Source organism: Esox lucius, chromosome 9, assembly GCF_011004845.1.
Source record: "Esox lucius isolate fEsoLuc1 chromosome 9, fEsoLuc1.pri, whole genome shotgun sequence".
Classification (NCBI taxonomy): domain Eukaryota; kingdom Metazoa; phylum Chordata; class Actinopteri; order Esociformes; family Esocidae; genus Esox; species Esox lucius.
The window spans coordinates 22,078,766-22,104,812 of NC_047577.1; the positions used below are offsets into that span (position 1 = coordinate 22,078,766).

The window sequence follows — 26,047 nt, forward strand, 5'->3', positions numbered from 1 at the left end:
TTTCAGTCTTATGTAAACCACGCTGCACAGATTCCTCAAGGCTATGTTTAGCAACAGATTGGCCCCCAACAGGAAAAAGCCATTCTCCTTTTAACATTTTCCCACCCTTTACATTCCTGTCTAGCGTGTTTTTGGGGGGGTGTACATTTGTGTGCTTGATAGAGTGAGACCATGTGTCAGGATTTGTGTGTGACTATTTTGTTTTTCATGTTTTTGTGTTTGTAGCCTTGTAGTTTTGTTTCTCTGAACTCTCAAACTGATGCAGTCCCCAGGAAACACCACACACTGGTAAAAGCTTTATCTTTGGCCTTTATCAAGAAGTGGATGTGGTACATAAACCAACACAAATGTTTGCTATATTAGCATGGTTTTCTAAAATACTTGAAATGACAACCATGTATTAAGGAAAGAAAACATATAACTGGTTGAGGGAATCCTTTGCTTCACCCCATGCTTACTGTCATATTTTACTTTCTAAAGGTGCAAATATTTTTTCCTGAAACATAACCTTGCTTATGCCATAAAATTTGCACACTCAATTGCATTTGTCACATTATCTTCTAGCTCATGGCATAGTAACAGACTTCTAAAGCAGTGTCTAAATCGGTGTCAGAATAAGCAGACAGACAAAAAATAAAAAATAACATAAGTTATGAATCTTGATTGATAGATAATAATGTGTAAATAATGTCTACCTAATGATTTACATGAACTGGAGTAGAGGGAATTTGTGCACTGATATTAGAAAGTGATACAACAATAATACACTGCTCAAAAAAATTAAGGGAACACCTAAACACGCATTGGGTCTTGATGAACGAAATATATTAAAGATCAAACTCTTTACAGTACATTGTGTAATTTGTTGAGAACAAAAAGACATAACGGTCAATGAAAACCAATATCACCAACCAATTGAGGGCTAGATTTAAACTCACACCAAAAATCTAAATAAACAATTGAAATCACAGTCTGTTCCAACTTTGTGAATTTCACCATGGCAACTCATTTTATGACTCAGTAGTGTGTATGGCCCCACATGCCTGTTTGCACTCCCAACAATGTCTGGGTATGCTCCTGATGAGTCAGCGGATGGTGTCCTGGGGGATCTCCTCCCAGATCTGGATCAGGACATCAATGAGCTCCAGGATACTCTGTGGTGCTACTTGGTGGCATCGGATGCACCAATACTTGTTGAATTCAGGTCTGGGGAACGTGAGGGTCAGTCAATGGCATCAATGCCTTCGTCATCCAGGCCCTGCCTACACACTCTGGCCACACAAGGCCGGGCATTGTCCTGCACCAGAAGGGACCGAGGGCCCACTGCACCAGCATAAGGTCTGATAATGGATTTGAGGATTTCATCCCGGTACCAAACAGCAGTCAGTGTACCGTTGGCTAGCACGTGAAGGTCTGTGCAACGTTACAATGATATGCCTCCCCAGACCATCACTGACCCACCGCCAAACCGGTCATGCTGGATGATGTTGCAGGCAGCATAACGTTCACCATGGCATCTCCAGACTCTTTCACGTCTGTCACATGTACTCGGTGTGAACATGCTCTCATCTGTGAAGAGAACTGGACACCAATAGTGGACCTGCCAATTCTGGTGTTCTCTGGCAAATGCCAGTTGAGCTGCCCGGTGCTGGGCTGTGAGCACAGGTCCCACTAAAGGACGTCGGGCCCTCATGCCAACCTCATGGTGTCTGTTTCTGATAGTTTGGTCAGAAACATGCACATCAGTAGCCCACTGAAGGTCATTTTGTAGGGCTCTGGCAGTGCTCCACCTGCTCTTCCTCGCACAAAGGAGCAGATACTGATCCTGCTGCTGGATTGATGCCCTTCTACCTTGTGTTTTAAGGAATCATGGCTGTTTGAATCTATACCTGAATCTATACCGCTGCAATTGTCTGTTTTTTGGGCGCATCGTGACCCAGAACTCACACAAAACAAAAGGAGGAGGAATATGTTTATACATTAACAACGGCTGGGGCAACGATGTAACTACGGCACTGTTCTATCAACTGCAGAACTTTCTACAGTCCGAGGAAATTCTCCTCATTTATCCTGGTTATTGTCGACATTCCACTGTCAGCCAACAAGAACGAGACACAACAGCAGCTGGCCGACTAGATTCCCCAGGCAGAGCAGTCATACCTGGACTCCCTAGTTATTGTTCTCAGCAACTTTAACAAAGGTAACCAAAGCCACAACCCCCTCGACATATAGACAGTTCATTAAAACCCGGACCAGAGAGGCAAACACTCTGGATCACTGTTACATTACAGTCAACAATGCCTATGATGCTGTGCCCTGCACTGCTCTGGGACTCTCAGACCACGTCATGGTCCATCTAATACCCACATACAGGCAAAAACTAAAACTTTCTAAGCCTGTTATGTGAAAGTCAATGATGTGGAGCAGTACACTGATGCTGTGACTTCATACATCAGCTTCTGCTAGGACAGCTGTGTACCAACACGGACTACGGGTGAGCTACAACAACAACAAACCCTGGTTCACTGCCAAACTCAGACGGCTGCATTTGGAAAAGGAAGAGGCTTTCAAGAGTTGGGACAGAGACAGGTACAGAGCGGCTAAATAGAGCTTTGGTAAGGCAGTGAAAGAAGACGCGTGTGTATGGACAGGAACTAAAACAGACGTTTTCGACCGGTGACTAGGCTTCTGTTTGGTGAGGCCTCCAACAGATTACCAACTACAAGCCTTAATCCCCCCACTCCATTGACCTGCAACTTGCCAACGACCTGAATGAGTTCTACTGTAGATGGGAAAGACAAAAGGGCAGTCCAGCCATCAACACCAACCCCCCACCATTGGGGCCCATTCACAATCACCCATCCCAATCATTCCACCTCTGCCACTACAATGGAACTTTCAATCCTGGAGGGGGATGTTAACAAGTCCTCCATCATCATCCCAGTCCCCAAGAAGCCAAGGATTACAAGATTTACTACAGACCCCTCCCACTGACCTGTGGTTATGAAGTAATTTGAGCGCCTTGTGCTGTCCCACCTCAAGACTATCACCAACCCTTTACTAGGTCCATTGCAGTTTGCCTACAGAGCCAGGCAGGTCTGAGGATGACTCGGTCAGCATGGCTGTTCACTTCATCCTCCAGCATCTGGACTCCCCTTGAACCTATGCCAGAATCCTGTTTGTGGACTTCAGTTTTGCCTTCAACACCATAATTCCCCTTTGCTCCAAGACAAGCTCTCCCAACTGGGAATGCCCAAGTCCACATGTAGGTGGATCACAGCCTTCCTGTCCAACCGGAAGCAGCACATGAGGCTGGGGAAGCACCTGTCTGACCCCCTGACCATCAGCACCGGCTCACCTCAAGGCTGCATCCTGTCTCCCCTACTCTTCTCCCTGTACACCAACAGCTGCACCTCCAGTCACCACTCTGTCTAGCTCCTGAAGTTTGCGGATAACACCACCCTTTAGTGACTTATTTCTGAAGGAGATGAGTCGGCCTACAGCTGGGAGATTGACCACCTGGTGTCCCAGTGCAGTCAGAACAACTTGGAGCTCAACACCCTAAAGAATGTGGAGATAATAGTGGACTCCTGGAGAAGCCCAGCTCTCATTCCCCACATCACTGTGTGTGGCTCCCCAGTCAACTCTTTGGAGTCCTTTTGCTTTATCGGCATCACCATTGCCCAGGATCTCAAGTGGGAGCTGAACATCACCTCTCTTATGAAGAAAGCACAGCAGAGGATGTACTTCCTGCTGCAGCTGAAATAAGTTAAACCTGCCAACGACTATGATGGTGCATTTCTACACTGCCATAATAGAGTTCATCCTGACCTCCTCCACCACCATCTGGTATGCTGCAGCCACTGCCAAAGACAAGGGTAGGCGGCATCGCATCATCCACTCTGCAGAGAGGGTGATTGGCTGCAATCTGTCGTCTCTACACAACCTACACAACTCCAGGATGTGGAGGCATGCGGCAAAGATTGGTGCTGATCCCTCTCACCCCGGAAATGGACTGTTTACAGCTCTCCCCTCTGGCAGAAGGCTGAGGTCTGTCAGGAACAAAACATCCCGCCACAACAATTTCTTTCCTACAGCAGTAAGCCTCATGAACATGCCCCTGGAACCAAATTGACTATAAACTGCTCCCAACATACACACACAACCCTCAACTTGACAAATCTATTACCCCACCCCACATTCATAAACAACCCTCAACTGGACAAAATCTTGCACCTTACATATACTTTTTAGTTATTCTTTGTAATTTATTAATTCACAGTCTACTATTTATATGCTCAGGCTACTCTTTTTATTTGTTTTTACTTCCATTAATCCTTTTGTATTGATTGTTGCACCAACGGCCAGAACAAATTCCTTGTTTGTTGTGAAACTTACTTGGCAATAAAACCCTTTCTGATTCTGATTCTATGGCCTGGCCCAGCTCTCCTCATGTAATGGCCCATCTCCTGGTATCTCCTCTGTGCTCTTGAAACTGTACTGGGAGACACAGCAAACCTACTTGTGACAGCGCGTATGGATGTGCCATCCTGGAGGAGCTGGACTACCTGTGCAAACTGAATGGGTTGCTGGTACCGCCTCATGCTACAAATAGTGACAAGGACACTAGCAAATTGCAAAACTAGAGAGGAATCAGTCAGGAAGAATAAGGAGAAAGCAGTAGTCTGTGGTCACCACCTGTAAAACAATTCCCTTTTTTGGTGTTGTCTTGCACTTGCCTCCCCAGTGCACCTGTTGTCACTTTCATTTGCACCACAACAGGTGACATGGATTCACAATCGCTTATGCTTCCTAACTGGACAGCTTGATATCCCTGAAGTTTAATTGACTAATAAAATGTAATACTGCGATGGTTACAAGTTCCCTTAATTTATTTGAGCAGTGTATATCACAGGTTACGTTTTAATTAGCCAAATGTTATATGCTACATTTGGTTCAATTTTAAGTGTAGGTTTTAAACACTTATTTCCAGATGCCCTGACGACACACACCGTCCTCTAATACCTGGAAAAAGGCAACAAGTACTTGAGGAGGCTGTTCATGGAATTCAGCTCAGCATTCAATACTATTGTGCCTGCTAATCTTGTTCCTAAGCTCAGGACCTTCTGACTTATCACCTCCCTTTGCAATTGGATCCTGGACTTCCTGACGAGTAGACCCCAGGTGGTGAGAATGGGCAAGTTCTGCAATGACCATGAGCACCGGAGCCCCACAGGGCTGCATATTCAGGCCCTTCCTGTACTCACTGTTCAAGCATGGCTCCGAACTTCATCAAAGATGACAGCAATGGTCTGTTCACACTGCTGATGCTACCGTAGCATGAGGGCACGCACTTCCAGACTTACTAACAGTTTTTCCCTCAGGCCATAAGGCCTCTCAACCAACAACACTGATCTAGGATCATGTTGATTACATGAACATTCCAAATGCTCTGATGTCTTCCTATGTGTATTCATTCTACATTGGAAAATGTATATGTTCCATTCATAGGCATATGACACTTACACATACTCAATACTCCTACGTATATTGGTCATATTCTCCATTCTACACTCTTTAATTTTTTTTTTATAAATGTCTTAGTTCTTACTGCGTAGATGCCGTGTGCCATGTCACAAGAACTTCATTGCTCAGAATGACTCTGTGTTATTCGTGCATTTGATAAAATAGTTTTTATGTTGGACATTTTAATGTTCTTTACTGCAAGGCCTGCGGGCCGCAGAGTTGGCTGTCTGTGCGGTTCTTGTGTCCAGCATTCCAATAAGGACTGCATTATTTTGTCTAGTGGCAGCCCTCACACTGATGTCTTATCAACCAAAGTGCCCCCAATTGGAACATTTGGGAAGAAAACCAATGAAAACCACATTTCCAAATTCTTGATAGTCTTAGGTTTGCGCTTGTGGACTGCCGTCTTTAATTCAGACCACAGGCTTTTGATTGGATTCAAGTCTGGAGACTGAGATGAACAATATAAACATGGATTATATGGTCCCTCAAGCATTTAATCCATGTGGATCCATAATCCATTTCAACCATTTCTTTGTGGCATTTTCTTGTTTGTAAGTCCATCCACAGCTAAGTCTCAATCTCCTGGCAAAGACTAGGTTTTGGGCTAACATATTGTGGCCCTTAATGGAATTCCTTATGCCTTAACCATTTCTTTGTGGATTTTGACATTTTCTTGTTTGAAAGTCCAGTTCCTCCAAGATAAAAATATTGAGTCAAATATTGAGTCAAATGTTCATCTCAGTCTCCAGACTTGAATCCAATCAAAAGCCTGTGGTCTGAATTAAAGACGGCAGTCCTCAAGCGCAAACCTAAGACTATCAAGTGATTTTGTGGTTTTCCTTGTTTTTTTCCCCACATTTTCCAACAGGGGGCACTTTGGTTGATAAGACATCAGTGTGAGGTCTCCCACTAGACAAAATAAAGCCACTTGTAGCAAAACAGACCCCTTAAATCAATGATCCAGCATTGTATTTGTCTGTGTGTATTAGGTGCTTTTGCTTGTAGCAGTCCCATTGTATCTACAAATATACCAATTATGCGCATGACCAAAAAGTTAATCTTAATAGAACACACAATTTAAATTGTAGTTCCAATGATGCTTAGCAAAGTTCAGGTTGTTGTGGGTTGGGCTCAGTAAGGGCTTCTTTTATGCAACCCTTCCAAAGAGCTTGTTGACATAGAGGTGGCATATAACAGTAGATTTTAACAGTTAAATTGGCTTATTACTTTTGCAGTTCAAATGTATTACGTTTACAATACAAATGTCTAGCTGTTTGTCTCGAATCGGTCACTCACACTATACAATACATTGATGTAGTCACGCCTTTCAATCGTCCCAATTTTTTTTAAGTGAGTACACTTAAAGTATCTCAATTCCATGATGGCCCTATAACTAATGAAAGTAATAGCCACAACCTTATAAAATAATAACGCGCAAGTCGGAGAGAGGCTGTATTAGCTTTTAATAGTAGCGCCATATGGACTTGCATGAATGTTTTTGGATGTTTTTGACAAACCTAAAATACATCACAAACCCAACCCAGACCAGCCAAACAATCATCAATAATCAGGGGTGGCGGAACTGCTTTATGACTGGGGTGCGGCATTTCCTATTTTGATAGGCATATTAGTAAAGATGTAATACCAATAAATTATGAATTGATCAACAACAGGTTGAAAACGGTCTAAAAATGATCCTTTATGCTTAAGAAAAAAGTTGCCTACAGGCTATAAACATTTACTGTTGCACTACACATCTCTTCTTTTGCAAGTGTAACTCTATATGAGAAGAGCTCACTGAAACATAAAGAAATAACAGAGCCAATCACATATTATTTAGCTGAAAACGTGCTCTAAACCACATCAAAAGGACCTGTTAATTGTTGTTTATCTTATCGCAGTTCAAATCGCAATCGCAGTGTCTAGCAAAAACAAAAATGCTATATGATTTTTTGTCCATATCATGCAACCCTACTGGGCTCTTGTATTTTACTCTACTACCGGCTAAACGTCTGATACAATAGATGTCTGTGATTGTTTCACATTTGGTCCAGACCACAACAAAACAATACATTTATTCCAAAAAGATGCAGGCTGGTTTATGCCCTTGCCTAGTATAACTGTTTGCCGGGACAATGGAGGCCTCCCAGCCATGTTTGTGTTGCAGGCCATGTCATTTCTTCCTGTGGAGTCTACATTGCTCCACCCGATCACCACAGGTTTTGCCTGAGGGTGACGCTTTGCCTGCTTATTTCCGTCCCAGTCCTGTCACTGACTATGCCCATTCGTTCTGGTACGTGGGACACGTCCAACATGAGCTCCTCCACTCTACATGGCTCTGTCCACAACCTGCATAAGTGGTGGGGAAGAAGAGGCACGGCCAGCCTCGCATGATTGCACTATATAGGTGCTGCCCAGGCTGGACTGTGAACTTGCTAAGGCAGATCCTGATGGCATTTTCTTGGCTTGGTCTAGCCAGCGCTTTGGGGGTGATTGTGATTACATCATCCTCTAGGTGTGGTCGGGGACACCCCACCCGATGCCTCTCAGTTCTTTAATCTTTGGTAATTGTCCAACACCTGTTGACAATAATACTTTCCGAGCCTGTACGGAGTGATTGTTTTCTCAACTGCCTTTGCACAGCTTATCAACCCAGACTCAGATCTCCTCTCCAGAGGGATACCCCTAGTCAAAGAATTGAGGCTAAACCCGTCTATGGTGTCCCAGACATAGGAGAGTTTCAGGGGGGTCTAGGAGTAAAGGCACTACATGCACAGGAGTATATACTTTTGGAAGGTCTGTCCATGCTGCTTGTGGCCCCTCGCTGGCCCAATTGGCCCTGGTTCCCAGAGCTTTAAGTATCTGCCGTGTAGAGGCCAGATCCAGCACCTCTGGCCCCAGCTCTAAGATCTGTGGATTGGGCCAGTCTGTTTTAACAGGCCTGCTCCTGAATGTCATTGAGATTGTTAATTTGGCTAGAGCTCCCTTCATGAGGGCTTCATATGTCAGTATATGGCAAGCCTTTCAGTCCTGGAACCGGAGCCGACCGGATGAGTGCCTTGAGAGATCTGTCATTGACATTTTGGCCTTCATACTTGAAATCCTTCAGAACAGCCAATCTTTTACCATGGTTAAGGTCTAATTTGCAGCTATTTTGGCATGCTATGGGTCAACGCCAGGGCTGCACCCTTTGGTTGTTTGTTTTTGCCAGGAGCATAGTGGCTTTGGCCAGTGCTAAGACTTGGCATTGGGAGACAACGAGGTACAGTAGTGAAGAGTGGGCCTGAATCTGGGCAATCAGGGCTAAGACCTATTCTGATTGCTTTGGAGGTGGGGTTCCAAGTTGTTTCTACACGATTAGTCTTAAGGTTTGATTGTATTTATAACAAGGTGAATACCATTGATATAGGAGGGCACTGTCAGCCCTCTTTTAAGTTTGAACTCTTCTGAGATTGCTCTGTTTTGCCCCAAATTGTTTTTACATTACTGTATATGTGAAATATTGTTTTTCATTTGGAAGATTCAGAATTAACTTCTTTCCATGTGTTTTATTTTAAACAAGTTTTTCTGTTTGCTTTTTTTGGATACAATTTATTGAGCAATGGCTTGTATTTCCATGTGATAGAAACACGGTGGACTCTTGAGGATTTTCCCAGAGGGAAAGGCACAGTTTGCAGACATCGAGCCCAAGTTTGACCGACTACTCTTCTTCTGGTCAGACAGACGAAACCCCCACGAGGTGCAGCCGTCATACCACACCAGGTAGGGTGACCTGTAAGCCTGGTCTCTTTTTGGCTCCAGAGAAAACAACATGACTCCTGATGAATGTCCTGTTTTTTATGTCCAGGTATGCCATAACAGTCTGGTATTTCGATGCAGATGAGCGCGCTCGTGCCAAGGAAAAGTATCTAACAGGTAAGAGTCCTGGGCTCGTATTTATGAAGCAGCAGAAAGTAATTGTGGTGGTCTAGGACCAGTCTTGCACACATTTTAATCCTTTTTTAACTGCCCCTTCCTACATGGGAATTAACCTCACAACCCTGGTATTACAAATGCTATTCTCTTCTGAGCTACGCAGGACCATTGAAAAAACTCCCATACGCCCTCTGTATATCCCTCTCAGGTGCTGGCGAAAAGGGAGTAAAGGTAGAATTGAACAAGCCTTCGGAGCCGAGCTAAGGCTGTTGGAGCTGAGCTGCCATCACCTGCTGCTGCTGGGAACAGATGGATGGATGGGTGGAATGAAGGATTGGGGGGTGGATGAAGTAGAAGGACAGAGGGATGAAGATTAGAACATACTAGTCTGCTTTCTTTACACTAACCATCCAAGTTACCACACACACAACAACGAATGTGATGTCTGAATGTGATGTCATTGCACTGCAAAAACTCATCCTGTGCCAAGTTTGTTTTTGGTCATTGCTTTGATTATTTTGACTAGTGTGAAAATAATGCCAGTGTAAAAATGAGAGAGAAAAAAGGTATGTAAAATCCAGAGTGAAGTATGCAAAATAAGAAAAAAGCAAAATAGTTATTGTTAATTCTGGGGTGATATCTGACAAGCACACACACATGCTTCTGCCGGATGATTTATCCCAGACTTCATGGGATGAAACTCTTTTTTGAGGGGAAATCTCTATGATATCCCTGGACAGGAGATTGTGACAGTATGTTACCATTTCCTGATAGACACCATAGGGCAGAGACCATCTCCTGATAGATACCCTTGGTCCTACTCAGCACGGTTCTTGTAACTATTGGTGAATGGGTAACTTCAGACAATTAGGGGTCCATGCTGCACTGATTTAAATTAGTCATAACTACAAAACACAAGTGTCTTCAGCTGGAGTGATTTTCAGATTGCAGACATATTTGGATCGCAATGCCATTCTTCTGTGTTTTTCTGTCCTGGCACCCATTGCTTGGTAACTGGGTTGTGTTCATAAAGCATCATATGGAAGAAAAGGGAACGGGTATTCATTACACAAATGCTTGCTGTTGACTTACATTACAAAACATTTTAATACATTTTCCATTGCATGCCCTAATGAACACAATAATCTGTGCTTTGCTGTAGAGACCTGACCTGCGATAAATTGTCAATGTCTGTTGATGCAGCAGTCACTATTTTCCTAAAAACCAAAAACTGACAACTACCAATAGCCTTGCAAGAACCTTGCGGCTCTGAAGTTACAGTACTGTTCAAAAGTTTGGGGTCACTTAGAAATGTCCTTATTTTCCATGAAAACTTACATGAAATTAGTTTGAATAGGAAATATTGCTAAATGAATAGGACATATATTCATTGACAAGGTTAGAAATAATTTATTGAAATAATAATTGTTTCCTTCAAACTTTGACTTTTGTCAAAGTATCCTCCATTTGCAGCAATTACAGCTTTGCAGACTAGTTGTTAATTTGTTGGGATAATCTGAAGAGATTTCACACCACCTTTCTGAAGCACCTCCCACACGTTGGATTGGCTTGATGGCCACGTCTTATGTACCATATGGTCAAGCTGCTCCCACAACAGCTCAACATGGTTGAGATCTGGTGAGTGTGCTGGCCACTCCATTATAGACAGAATACCAGCTGACTGCTTCTTCCCTAAATAGTTCTTGCATAGTTAGGAGCTCTGCTTTAGATCATTGTCCTGTTGTATGAGAGAAATCCAATCAAGCACTGCCCACAGGCTATAGCATGGTGTTGCTAAATAGAGTGATAGCTTTCCTTCTTCAAGATTTGTTTCACCCTGTACAAATCTCCCACTTTACCACCATCAAAGCACCTCCAAGACCATCACAATGCCTCCACCATGCTTGACAGATGACATATTTTCATTTGGTCTGCGACTCACACATTTTTTATGTGATCCCAACACCTCACACTTTTTCTAATATTCCACTGTCCAGTGGCTGTGTTTTTGCCCATCTTAATATTTTCTTTTTATTGGCCAGTCTGAGATACGGCTTTTTCTTTGCAACTCTGCCTGGAAGACCAGTATCCCGGAGTCGCCCCTTCACTGTTGACATTGAGACTGGTGTTTTGCGGGAACTATTTAATGAAGCTGCCAGTTGAGGAACTGTGAGGTGTCTGTTTCTTAAACTAGAAACAAATGTATTTGTCCTCTTTCTCAGTACACCGGGCCTCCTATTCCTCTTTCTATTTTGGTTAGAGCCAGTTTGCACTGTTATGAGTAGTACAGTGTTGTATGAGATCTTTAGTTTTTTGCATGGAATAGCCTTCATTTCTCAGTACAAGAATAGACTGATGAGTTTCAGAAAGTTCAGAAAGAAAGTTATTTGTTTCTGGCCATTTTGCGCCACAACTGAATATGCCCCAGATACTCAACAAATCTAAAGGCCAGTTTTATTGCTTCCTTAATTAGCACAACAGCTTTCAGCTGTCCTAACACAATTGCAAAAGGGTTTTGTAATGATCAATTAGCCTTTTAAAATGATAAACTTTGCAATGGCACTGTGATAAAGAAAACACAGAACTGTTGGTTGCTGATAATGGGCCTCTGTACGCCTATGTAGTTCTTCCATAAAAAAATCTACTGTTTCTTGCTACAACGGTTATTTGAAACATTAACAATGTCTACACTGTATTTCTGATCAATTTGATGTTATTTTAATAATTTTCATTGACAAAACATTTCAAAGTCATCCCAAACTTTTGAACAGGGTGTACATTTTAAATAAAAAGGCAGGTTTTGTAAGCGCAGTTTGGATCTGCGGCTGTATTGTCTTGTCACTGCAGTGTTGGTGGTTGGTGTGTATGTGCGTATCTGCACGTATGCATGTGTGCGATTCCTTATCTAACCACTGAGCCGAGGTTGAGAGTCTAATAAATGGTGGTGGCTATTCTCTCTAGGTGTACAACAGCGCCATCGTGTGGTAACAAATACCACAATGACACTATGATTCCTTTTGAAGCACAGCGGAAGGAATGTTATCAGAAAAATGTGCAATGTGCCTATCTGAATGCGATTTTCCATTAACCCATTGAAAGAGAGACATCCTCCCTAAAACATCACACATAACTCTTGCAAGTGATTGTGTTTCAAACTTAATTAATTTAACATTGATCTGTCTATAAATATTTGTTAATTATTAGACAAGTAAAAAAACAACATTGAGAATACATTGTGTAATGATAAGCACTGTTTGCATCAAGTAATGAAATAATGGTTGAATTGGTTCAGTTGCAATAGACAAACTCAATCATGCAAAGCTTTTAAAGGTATTTAAATGTTTTCAAATCATATTCATGCTCCCTGTAGCAACGTATTGTGTAATTTCTGCCAATAGAGTAATAGCTGCTAATAATGTAATAATGTTTGCATTTATGATTAAATGTAATAAACATGACTTAAAGTTTTTGTTTTGCACATATCATAATCATAATCATTATTCCATTTGTGTTGATGATTACATTATAAAATTGGTAATTTCGAAATCAACTGTAATATAACTTTGGTTCAGTAAATGAAAGGTTGCTGGTTCTAAACCCCATTCATTCGGTCCCTGAGTCAGACAGTTAATCCCTAATTGCTCCCAGGTTGTTGCTGTAAATAAGAATGTGTTCTTGGCATACTTTCCAGATAAAGCAATTGGCATTCAGGTCTTGTAGTTTGATTTGGTTCTCATCAGACCAGTCTTTCTTTATGCTCTCAGAGTTATTCAGCCTGCATGTCAAATGCCTTTTATTTGGGAGTGGCTTGCTTTTGGCCACTCACCATAAAGGCCTGATGGATGGAGTACTAAAGTGATGGTTGTCCTTTGGGCAGGTTCTCCCAGTTCTGTGTGGGACCTTATATAGACAGGTATGAGCCTTTTTAAATCATGTCGAATCAATTGAATTTGCCCCCAGGTGGACATCAATCCAGTTATGAAGACATTCTTAGGATGATCAAAGGACACAGGATGCATGAAAGCAAAAGTTCGAGTTTTATGGCAGGGGGTCTAAATACTTGTGTGGGTTATGTACAGGGTGTTATGTATACATGGCCCTTTACTAATTTACTATTTACCCTTGGTAAATATGAACAAAATGGGCTGTGAAAAATGTATATTTATTTTGTATCCTCTTGATCTTTCGTTCAAAATATTAACAAAAATCTATGAAAGGAAAATAAATTAAAGGAAAAAAAACATTCTTATCATAAAACATTATTTCCACAAATATATGTGTGTTCATTTAATAGTTTGTGCAACCTCCTTTTCCCAAGATAACAGCTCTGAGTCTTCTATTAAAATGCATAATGGAGTTGGAGAACACATGGCAAGGGATCTGAGGGCATTCCTCTGTACAGAATCTCTCCAGACCCTTCAGATTCCAAGGACCATGTTTGTGGACGCATCTCTTTCAATGGATTTTAGGTCAAGGGACTTGGATGACCATGGCAAAACTTTGATTCTGTGGTCAGTGAACCATTTCTGTGTTGATTTTGAGGTGTGCTTTGGATCATTGTCCTGCTTGAACATCCAACCACAGGCCAGTTTAGCTTCCTGGCAGATCCAGTCAGGTTGTGATTTAATATCTGCTGGTACTTAATGGAGTCCAGGATACCAGGTATCCTAACAAGTTGTTTAGGTCCTTTGGTAGGGGGGGGGGGGGGCACAGCCACACAACATCAAAGATCCACCACCAGGCACAGTGGGTAAGAGGTACTTTTCTGCATTGCTGTCTTTCAAACCCACCTACATTTCACTTTGTTGTTTGATGACAGCAAATACTTTTTTATGGGAACCCTCCTAAACAACTTGAGGTTATGTGGGTGGTGTCTGATCGTTCTTTTTGAGACATTCTGACCCCAAGACCCAAGTAACTTCTGCAATTCTCCAGCTGTTATTCTTGGAGAGTCTTTGTACACTCAAACCATTCTCCTCATTGTGTGTGGGGTAAAAATAGACATGTCCTCTTCCACTGTGATTGTTAACATCTCCAGTTGCTTTTAACTTTGTAAGTATTACCCTGATAGTGGAAATGGTCATTTTCAACCATTGAGCTATTTTCGAATAGCCATTTCCTGATTCGTACAGATCAACAACCTTTTGTCGCACACCATTACTGTATTCTCGGGTCTATCCCATAGTGATGGATGACTTTAGGAATTTAGCCTGTGTGTCATCTCATATTTAAAACCATGCAAAACAGGAATTCATGGCTAACCACTTAATTGTTTCTAATCACTGAACACTTCAAATATGAATGGGAATATACTTTTACATATAAGCATTTATAGAGGTGCCAATTATTGTGGCAAAAATGAGGAGAAAAACAGCTTATTATTGTTTTTACTGTTATTATGGCTTTCAATATATTTGTGAATGAATAGCAGGCAATTCCTTTCGACGTGTTTTATAAAGCAGTACCACAAAACGTGTTTGGTCTATATGCAATTTGCCTCTACTATTTTCAATGTGTATGCAGGATTTTTGTTCTGTTGATGTTAGTTTTTCCTCAAATATTGTTCACAAAGCTGTCTAAATCTGTGTTAGTGAGCACATCTCCTTTGCCGAGATAATCCATCCACCTCAGGTGTGGCATATCAAGATGCTGATTAGATAGCATGATTATTCAACAGGTGTGCCTTAGGCTGGCCACAATAAAAGGCCATTCTAAAATGTTCCATTACCTTGTTACGCAAGTCTTTTGACAGTTCTTTTCTACTCCCCATGGCTCAGCATCTAGCCTGCTCAGTACATGAGCACTAACAAACTCATTGCTGTTTATACTGTTTATATACACTCACCTAAAGGATTATTAGGAACACCTGTTAAATTTCTCATTAATGCAATTATCTAATCAACCAATCACATGGCAGTTGCTTCAATGCATTTAGGGGTGTGGTCCTGGTCAAGACAATCTCCTGAACTCCAAACTGAATGTCAGAATGGGAAAGAAAGTTGATTTAAGCAATTTTGAGCGTGGCATGGTTGTTGGTGCCAGACGGGCCGGTCTGAGTATTTCACAATCTGCTCAGTTACTGGGATTTTCACGCACAACCATTTCTAGGGTTTACAAAGAATGGTGTGAAAAGGGAAAATAATCCAGTATGCGGCAGTCCTGTGGGTGAAAATGCCTTGTTGATGCTAGAGGTCAGAGGAGAATGGGCCGACTGATTCAAGCTGATAGAAGAGCAACTTGAAATAACCACTCGTTACAACCGAGGTATGCAGCAAAGCATGTGTGAAGCCACAACACGCACAACCTTGAGGCGGATGGGCTAAAATAGCAGAAGAACCCACTGGGTACCACTCATACCCACTACAAATAGGAAAAAGAGGCTACAATTTGCACGAGCTCACCAAAATTGGACAGTTGAAGACTGGAAGAATGTTGCCTGGTCTGATGAGTCTCGATTTCTGTTGAGACATTCAGATGGTAGAATCAGAATTTGGCGTAAACAGAATGAGAACATGGATCCATCATGCCTTGTTACCACTGTGCAGGCTGGTGGTGGTGATGTAATGGTGTGGGGGATGTTTTCTTGGCACACTTTAGGCCCCTTAGTGCCAATTGGGCATCGTTTAAATGCCACGGCCTACCTGAGCATTGTTTCTGACCATGTCCATCCCTTTATGACCACCATATACCCATCCTCTGATGGCTACTTCCAGCAGGATAATGCACCATGTCACAAAGCTCGAATCATTTCAAATTGGTTTCTTGAACATGACAATGAGTTCACTGTACTGAAATGGCCCCCACAGTCACCAGATCTCAACCCAATAGAGCATCTTTGGGATGTGGTGGAACGGGAGCTTCGTGCCCTGGATGTGCATCCGACAAATCTCCATCAACTGCAAGATGCTATCCTATCAATATGGGCCAACATTTCTAAAGAATGCTTTCAGCACCTTGTTGAATAAATGCCACGTAGAATGAAGGCAGTTCTGAAGGCGAAAGGGGGTCAAACACAGTATTAGTATGGTGTTCCTAATAATCCTTTAGGTGAGTGTAAAGACACATATTGCAATTTAAAAAGCTACAGGTGGGGGAAATTCATCTTTACTTGCCATTTTCACCTGTGTGTGTCACCTTGTGTGTCTGTAACAAGGCCAAACATTCAAGGGTATGTCAAGTTTTGATCAGGGCCATTTGGATGGTTTATGTTAACATTGTGATTTAAAAAAGAGCCAAACAACTGTGATAATAAATGCAAACTTATGAGCACAGCTGTATATAGAGCAGGGGCCAGATAATGTAATGCAAAAGGATTCAGACTTATCAGCTTAAGTAGTAACGCCATAATGAGCATGCCAATTACATTGCTTTTTACATATCCTTTGGCACATATTTCCTTAGGTGTCATTAACATTAAAACCTTTCAGTATGAGCTGTTGTTTTGTATGTATTATGCCTTATTACAATGAATGTTCTAGTTATTTTGCCCACCAATCAGTTTGTTTGATTTGAATCACTGACAACAGTGAATTTAATTTTGAGGTACCGACATAGCTGCAGGAATTTTTTCATCAAGGGTTGAAAACTGAACTTTTGCTTGATCAAGTGATCAACCCGTTCATAAAAGTGGGGAGAACAAGTATTTGATACACTGCCGATTTTGCAGGCTTTCCTACTTACAAAGCATGTAGGTCTGTAATTTTTATCATAGGTACACTTCAACTGTGAGAGACGGAATCTAAAACAAAAATCCATAAAATCACATTGTCCATCCATCCATCATCTTCCGCTTATCCGGGGCCGGGTCGCGGGGGCAGCAATCTAAGCAGAGATGCCCAGACTTCCCTCTCCCCAGACACTTCCTCTAGCTCTTCCGGGGGGACACCGAGGTGTTCCCAGGCCAGCCGGGAGACATAGTCCCTCCAGCGTGTCCTAGGTCTTCCCCAGGGTCTCCTCCCGGTGGGACGGGACCGGAACACCTTCCCGAGAAGGCGTTCCGGAGGCATCCGAAACAGATGCCCAAGCCACCTCAGCTGACCCCTCTTGATGTGGAGGAGCAGTGGCTCTACTCTGAGCTGCTCCCAGGTGACCAAGCTTTTCACCCTAACACTACGGGATCGCCCAGCAACCCTGCGGACAAAGCTCATTTCGGCCACCTGTATCCGGGATCTTGTCCTTTCGGTCATGACCCAAAGCTCATGACCATAGGTGAGAGTAGGAACGTAGATTGACCGGTAAATCGAGAGTTTCGCCTTGCGGCTCAGCTCTAACTTCACCACGACAGACCGATACATCGACCACATTACTGCAGAAGCTGCACCGATCCGTCTGTCAATCTCCCGTTCCATCCTTCCCTCACTCGTGAACAAGACCCCTAGATACTTAAACTCCTCCACTTGAGGCAGGCACTCTCCACCAACCTGAAGTGGGCAAGCCACCCTTTTCCGACTGAGGACCATGGCCTCGGATTTGGAGGTACTGATTCTCATCCCCACCGCTTCACACTCGGCAGCAAACTGTCCCAGTGCATGCTGAAGGTCCTGGTTTGAAGGGGCCAACACGACAACATTATCCGTAAACAGCAGAGACGAAATCGTGTAGTCCCCAAACCTGACACCCTCCGGCCCCTGGCTGCGCCTAGAAATTCTGTCCATAAAAATTACGAACAGAACCGGCGACAAAGGGCAGCCATGCCGGAGTCCAACATGCACTGGGAACAAGTCTGACTTACTGCCGGCAATGCGGACCAAGCTCCTGCTTCGGTCGTACAGGGACCTGACAGCCCTTAGCAAAGGACCCAGGACCCCATATTCCTGAAGCACTCTCCACAGTATGCCGCGAGGGACACAGTCGAATGCCTTCTCCAAATCCACAAAACACATGTGGATTGGTTGGGCAAACTCCCATGAACCCTCCAACACCCCGTAGAGGGTATAGAGCTGGTCCTGTGTTCCATGGCCCGGACAAAAACCACACTGTTCCTCTTGAATCCGAGGTTCTACTATCGGCCGTATTCTCCTCTCCAGAACCTTGGCATAGACTTTCCCGGGGAGGCTGAGAAGTGTGATCCCCCTATAGTTGGAACACACCCTCCGGTCTCCCTTCTTACAAAGAGGGACCACCACCCCGGTCTGCCATCCCAGAGACAATGTTGCACAGGCGTGTCAACCAAGACAGCCCCACAACATCCAGACTTGAGGTACTCAGGGCGGATCTCATCCACCCCCGGTGCCTTGCCACCGAAGAGTTTCTTGACCACCTCTGTGACTTCAGCCCGGGTGATGGACGAGTCCACCTCTGAGCCCTTATCCTCTGCTTCCTCAATGGAAGACGTGGCGGCGGGATTTAGGAGATCCTTGAAGTACTCCTTCCACCGCCCGACGACATCCCCAGTTGAGGTCAACAGCTGCCCACCTCTACTGTAAACAGCGTTGGTAGGGCACTGTTTCCCTTTCCTGAGGCGCCGGACGGTTTGCCAGAATCTCTTCGAGGCCAGCCGATAGACATTCTACATGGCCTCACCGAACTCCTCCCAGGCCTGAGTTTTTGCCTCCACAACCACCCGGGCTGCAGTCCGCTTGGCCTGTTGGTACCCGTCAGCTGCCTCAGGGGTCCCACAAGCAAACCAGGCCTGATAGGACTCCTTCTTCAGCTTGACGGCATCCCTTACTTCCGGTGTCCACTACCGGGTTCGGGGATTGCCGCCTCGACAGGCACCGGAGACCTTACGGCCACAGCTCCGAGTGGCCGCTTCGACAATGGCGGTGGAGAACATTGTCCACTCGGACTCAATATCTCCAGCCTCCCTCGGGATCCAGTCGAAGCTCTGCCGGAGGTGGGAGTTAAAGATCTCTCTGACAGGAGACTCGGCCAGACGTTCCCAACAGACCCTTACAGTACGCTTGGGCCTGCCGAGTCTGCCCAGCTTCCTCCCCATCGGATCCAACTCACCACCAGGTGGTGATCAGTTGACAGCTCCGCCCCTCTCTTCACCAAGACATATGGCCGCAGGTCAGATGAAACAACAACAAAGTCGATCATCGACCTGCGGCCTAGGGTGTCCTGGTGCCACGTGCACTGATGGACACCCTTATGCTTGAACATGGTGTTCGTAATGGACAAACTGTGACTAGCACAGAATTCCAATAACTGAACGCTGCTCGGGTTCAGATCAGGGGGGCCGTTCCTCCCAATCACACCCCTCCAGGTGTCACTGTCGTTGCCCACGTGGGCGTTGAAGTCCCCCAGTAGAACGATAGAGTCCCCAGTCTGAGCACTTTCCAGCACCCCTCCCAGAGACTCCAAGAAGGTCGGGTACTCTGCACTGCCGTTCGGCCCGTAGGCACAAACAACAGTGAGAGACCTATTCCCAACCCGTAGGCGCAGGGAAACAACCCTCTCGTTCACCGGGGTAAACTCCAGCACATGGCGGCAGAGCTGGGGAGCTATAAGCAAACCCACACCAGCCCGCCGCTTCTCACCATGGGCAACTCCAGAGTGGTGAAGAGTCCATCCTCTCTCAAGGTGTATGGTTCCAGAGCCCAAGCCGTGCATAGAGGTGATCCCGACTACCTCTAGTCGGAACCTCTCAACCTCACGCACGATCTCAGGCTCCTTCCCCGCCAGCAAGGTGACATTCCACGTCCCTAGAGCTAGTTTCCGTGTCCAGGGATCGGGCTGTCTAGGCCCCTTATGGTCCCTCCCGCAGGTGGTGAGCCCACGGGAAGGCGGCCCCACATCGCTCGTTCGGGCTGAGCCCGGCTGGGCCCTATGGGGAAAGGCCCGGCCACCAGGCGCTCGCGTACGAGCCCCAACCCCGGGCCTGGCTCCAGGGTGGGGCCCCGGCTGCGCCATACCGGGCGACGTCACGGAACTCATAATTGTTTCCATCATTAAGGGGGTTTTGAATGATGGAAAATGATCACATTGTATGATTTTTAAAGAATTTGCATTTTGTTGCATGACATGTATGTATCACCTACCAGGTGACATGTATTTAATCACCTACCAACCAGTAAGAATTCCAGCTCTCACAGACCGGTTAGTTTTTCTTTAAGAAGCCCTCCTGTTCTCCACAGAACTGCACCTGTTTGAACTTGTTACCTGTATAAAAGACACCTGTCCACACACTCAATCAAACAGACTCCAACCTCTCCAAAATGGCCGAGACCAGAGAGCTGTGTAAGGACATCAGGGATAAAATTGTAGACCTGCACAAGGCTGGGATGGGCTACAGGACAATAGGCAACCAGCTTGGTGAGAAGGCAACAACTGTTAGCGCAATTATTAGAAAATGGAAGAAGTTCAAGATGACAGTCAATCTCCCTTGGCCTGGGGCTCCATGCAAGATCTCACCTCGTGGGGCATCAATGATCATGAGGAAGGTGAGGGATTAGCCCAGAACTACACAGCAGGACCTGGTCAATGACCTGAAGAGAGCTGGGACCACAGTCACAAAGAAAACCATTAGTAACACAGTACGCCGTCATGGATTAAAATCCTGCAGCGCACGCAAGGTCCCCCTGCTCAAGCCAGCGCATGTCCAGGCCCATCTGAAGTTTGACAATGACCATCTGGATGATCCAGAGGAGGAATGGAAGAAGGTCATGTGGTCTGATGTGACAAAAATAGAGCTTTTTGGTCTAAACTCCACTCGCCATGTTTGGAGGAAGAAGAAGGATGAGTACAATCCCAAGAACACCATCCCAACCGTGAAGCATGGAGGTGGAAACATAATTTTTTGGGGATGCTTTTCGGCAAAGGGGAGAGGATGACTGCACTGTATTGAGGGGAGGATGGATGAGGCCATGTATCGGGAGATCTTGGCCAACAACCTCCTTCCCTCAGTAAGAGCATTGAAGATGGGTCGTGGCTGGGTCTTCCAGCATGACAACGACCTGAAACAGACAGCCAGGGCAACTAAGGAGTGGCTCCGTAAGAAGCATCTCAAGGTCCTGGAATGGCCTAGTCAGTGTCCAGACCTGAACACAATAAAAAATCTTTGGAGGGAGCTGAAAGTCCGTATTGCCCAGCGACAGCCCCGACACCTGAAGGATCTGGAGAAGGTCTGTATGGAGGAGTGGGCCAAAATTCCTGCTGCAGTGTGCGCAAACCTGGTCAAGAACTACAGAAAATGTATGATCTCTAATTTCAAACAAAGGTTTCTGTTCCAAATATTAAGTTCTGCTTTTCTGATGTATCAAATAATTATGTCATGCAATAAAATGCAAATTAATTACTTAAAAATCATACAATGTGATTTTCTTGATTTTTGTTTTAGATTCCGTCACTCACAGTTGAAGAGTACTTATGATAAAGATTACAGACTTCTACATAAAGTCGGCAGTGTATCAAATACTTGTTCTCCCCACTGTATTAGAGACAATATTCACTGCAATAACGTCTTCAAGAATTTTGATAAGTCTGTTCCACAATTCTTAAATCGTCCTACACTCAGTGGTATCAAGATCCTGAATTTGACTGGGGGGTTTTAAGTCATTCTTCTTTTTGGACTTGAGCCACTCCAGGTCTGGAAATATTTTGACACTGACACAATATTCAAAATTTTGGCTCTGTATGCCACCACAATGGATTTGAAATGAAACAACCAAGATGCAATTGAAGTGCAGATTTTCAGCTTCAATTCAAGGGGTTGAACAAAAATATTGTATGAAACTTTTAGGAACTGCAACTATTTTCATACACAGTCCCCATATTTGAGAGGCTCAAATGTAATTGGACAAATAAACACAATCATAAATGTTAATTTGTAACATTTGTCTAGAATAATTTGAAGGCAATGATTGGTTGAAGTCTGGAATGCATAGACATCACCAAATGCTGTTTCTTTCTTTGTGATGCTTTGCCAGGCCTTTACTGCAGCTGTCTTCAGTTGTTGTATGCTCATGGGTCTTTCTGCCTTAAGTTGTGTCTTCAGGAAGTGAAATGCATGCTCGATCGGGTTGAGATCAGGTGATTGACTTGGCCATTGCAGAATATTCCACTTTTTTGCCTTAAAAACTCCTGGATTGCTTTTGCTGTATATTTTGGGTCATTGTCTATCTGTAAAGTGAAGCGCCGTCCTATCAACTTTGCTGAATATGGCTGAATCTGAGCAGACAATATATCCTTATACACTACAGAATTAATTTGGCAGCTTCTGTCTTCTGTCACATCATCAATAAACACTAGTGACCCAGTGCCATTGGAAGCCATGGGTGCCCATGTCCTCACACTGTCCCCACCATCTTTTACAGATTATTTTTCAAATCATTAACTTTTCCATGCCTTCTCCATACTTTTTTGTTCCCATCATTCTGGTACATGTGGATCTTAGTTTCATTTGTCCAAAAAATGCTGTTCCAGAACTGGGCTGGCTTTTTTAGATGTTTTTTTGGCTAAGTCTAATCTGGCCTTTCTATTCTTGAACCCTCTGTATTATATTCTCTTTATGATAGACTTGGATAATGATATGCCTACCTCCTGGAGAGTGTTATTCACTTGGTTGGAGGTCGTGAAGGGATTTTTTCTTTACCATGGAAAGGATCCTACGATCATCCACCACTTGTCTTCCGTGGACGTCCAGGCCTTTTTGGGTTGCAGAGCTCACCACTGCGTTCTTTTTTACTCAGAATGTACCAAACTGTTGATTTGGCCACTCCCCCTGTTATATCTCTGATGTATTTCTTTCTGGCATAAGGATGGCCAGTTTCCTATAATTGAAAGCTTATTGACCACATGTTGTGGGTTCACAGCAACAGCTTCCAAATGTGAATGCCACACCTGGAATCAACTCCAGACCTTTTACCTGCTTAAATGATAAAGAAATAATGAAGGAATAGCCCACACCTGTCCATGAAACCGCTTTTGAGTCAACTGACCAATTACTTTCGGTCCCCTGAAAATGAGGGGGCTACATATTAAAGAGCTGTAATTCCTAAACCCTTCCTCCAATTTGGATGTGATAAACGCTCAAATTAATGCTAAGAGCCTGCATCTTAAGCCCATATTAATTAACTTGAATATATTTTGATAAACAGCCAAAATAACGAAACTTGTGTCAGTGTCCAATTATTTCCGGTCCTAACTGTGTAAGATCTGTGTCTCCCTCGGGTGTTCACCTCTCTCCCCAGCACATCACACTCACACAGGCTCCTAGCCACGCCCACTCTGGCAGATCTCATTCACGGAAACACTGATTATGGTCACCTGTCTCTTCTCTCATTCCAGCCACAGTACATAAGCCAGCAGTCCCCATCAGACCTGGTGAGAGACCGACTGCTGCTTTCAGAAATAAACAGTGTGTTCCTCACCTGGGTCTTTATTCTGTGTCCCTGATTCCTTACAAAGTGTAAATGTACACCCAACCTTTAGATTTTTAGAGTGGGTTCTCTTGTAGTATTCCCAAGTATTCCACTCTATCCATTTATCCCTCAATTTGAACATGATTCCCAGTCCTTGCTGATGATGAATCCCCATGGCATGATACTGCCACTGCCGAACTTGACAGTAGGTATCACACATGCAATGCCTCACCTCCTGCGTCATAGGCCAAAATGCGCCATCCTCAACACCTTGGCTTGTAATTTTCTTCATTTCCATTCAGCACACCTGGTTCCCATTCCCCCAGTCACCTACCTAATAAGTAGCCTTCTGTCGCCCTGTTTCATAGTTGAGTCTTGTGAACTAGTGTCTTATCTAAAGTGTTATAGCTGAGTCAAGTCATTTATTTCTCCTGTAAAACAATTTGCCTGTATATTGTATTTGTCTCCTTGCCTCCTTCCCTGTTAGTAGGAATGTGTTGAGTTTTGGCCAGAAATTATCTTGGTCTCGTTTGACCACAAAAGCTTTTTCCACTTCCTGATAATTGATCCAACTGTGCATATCCAAAACATGTGACGGCGCCATTAATGGTCACAGCTGGATGTCAGTGGTTAGGTAATTGTTCTCATTACGGCTCTCAGTAAACTAGGATCTTACACAGCACAGGAAGGAACATAGTTTTTATTTCTTACAAATATTTCCCCACATCAAACCCTTTTTACCTTGCAATAATTGATTTTGAGTTTTAGTACTTTAAAAGAGAAATAAACTTCAAGGTACCATTTCTAATTTAATAGAAATGGGACATTCTACCAGAAACTGACATTTTACCACTTCTAATAATCTTGGGAAAAGATATCTGAATCTGAACATCAAGTCGTATGAAATATAAGTTAAACTATGAGAACTATGCCATCTCAGCATGTTTTTATGTTTGAATAAAATACTATTTTAAACAATCCCCCTAAAATGTCAGGCCTTGTCACAGACAAATTTGTTGATAGAATAGTTTCCTAATGAATTTCTTTGATGCAAATAACATGTTCTTATTGATCACATATCCCTGATTATATCTAACATGGTTTTGGGATTCCTATAAGAAATAGAAGCAACTTTTCAGTCAACTGTAGTGGATAGTAAGCACCACCAGGCACTCATATAAATGTAAAAAAAAAAAAAAGAAGCTAGCTTTGCATAGGAGATTTTACAAAAAAATACATTTTATGCATCTATGCAACTAAACGCCACCTATTGAGTTATATATGTGTTCTATAACTCCATTAGGTTCTGACATTATCATTACTAACTAAAAGCATACTGATTGGTATGAAGCAGTGTCACCTCAAACTGTCAATGCTGGAACAATGAACATAGACTTTCGTTTCAAAAGAGTTCAAGTTGATGGGCCGTTTCCATAACAACGGAACATAGAATAAACAAAGTAAACTGCTAAACCAATCAAAAAATGTAATCTGGGCTATCTGTTCCGTTAGATGTGATGCCATTTCAGAGACTCGTTGATGGCTATCTAGCGAATATGAAACTATAATCGTGCTAGCTAGTGCAAGCTGGAACAATAATATGTGCACTTCGACCAGTTTGCACAAGGCTTAATCTAGCTAAAAGGCAATATAATTGCTTCTTCCAAGCAATATTCGTGTAAGCTTAAGGTTTAGTAAAACAACCCACAATGCATGTTCGTTTTTCTTAACATTTTGCAGAGAACATCATGTTATAACACTATTTTCCAGCAAGAAATTGAATCAAGGATTGTCTGCTCGGACACAACGTTACATTATTGACTCAACCAAAGACTTTGGAGAAACCTTCCTAAAACATATCTGCGCTCATACAAATCGAATAAACAAGTGTTATGCGAATGATTTTCTACATAGTATAATTGTTTCTGGAGCGTTCAGTGTAGGCTACATGAACCCAAGCAAAGCTTGTCATTGGCCTTCACCTCACACACCTTCAAAGAAGTACACGCCTACCAACGTCCCAGACTTCTACGTTTTACTTGCCAACCATGGCACTGGGTGTGTCATTCTTGACACTGCCAGAGACTGTTTTTTCACATTAACTGATGGTATGTAAGGGTTATTATCGGATATTTTAAATGGAAATGGCTACATAGGACACCTTTAAGAAAAATAGGTAATAAACAATAAAATAATTTGATTCGTCTAACTCAGGCCTCACAGGTACACATTTTATGAGATTTTTTATTTGTTGTGCACTATGTTTGGTGCATTGATGCAACCCTGTTACGAATACCTAG

General features: G+C 43.5%; 1 protein-coding gene across 3 annotated transcripts in view; it reads left to right on the plus strand.

The window, feature by feature from the left end:
• egln1b (egl-9 family hypoxia-inducible factor 1b) overlaps positions 1-10,974 on the plus strand; it is a 52,698-nt gene extending 41,724 nt beyond the window's left edge. For 2 of the 3 annotated variants that reach the window (XM_013135413.4, XM_020049421.3), the window contains exons 3-5: positions 9,155-9,291; positions 9,377-9,444; positions 9,653-10,974. In XM_013135413.4, the coding sequence (XP_012990867.1) occupies positions 9,155-9,291; positions 9,377-9,444; positions 9,653-9,708 (261 nt within the window). In that variant the 3' untranslated portion in view covers positions 9,709-10,974. 3 annotated transcript variants of the gene reach the window in all.
• The last annotated feature ends 15,073 nt before the right edge of the window (positions 10,975-26,047 follow it).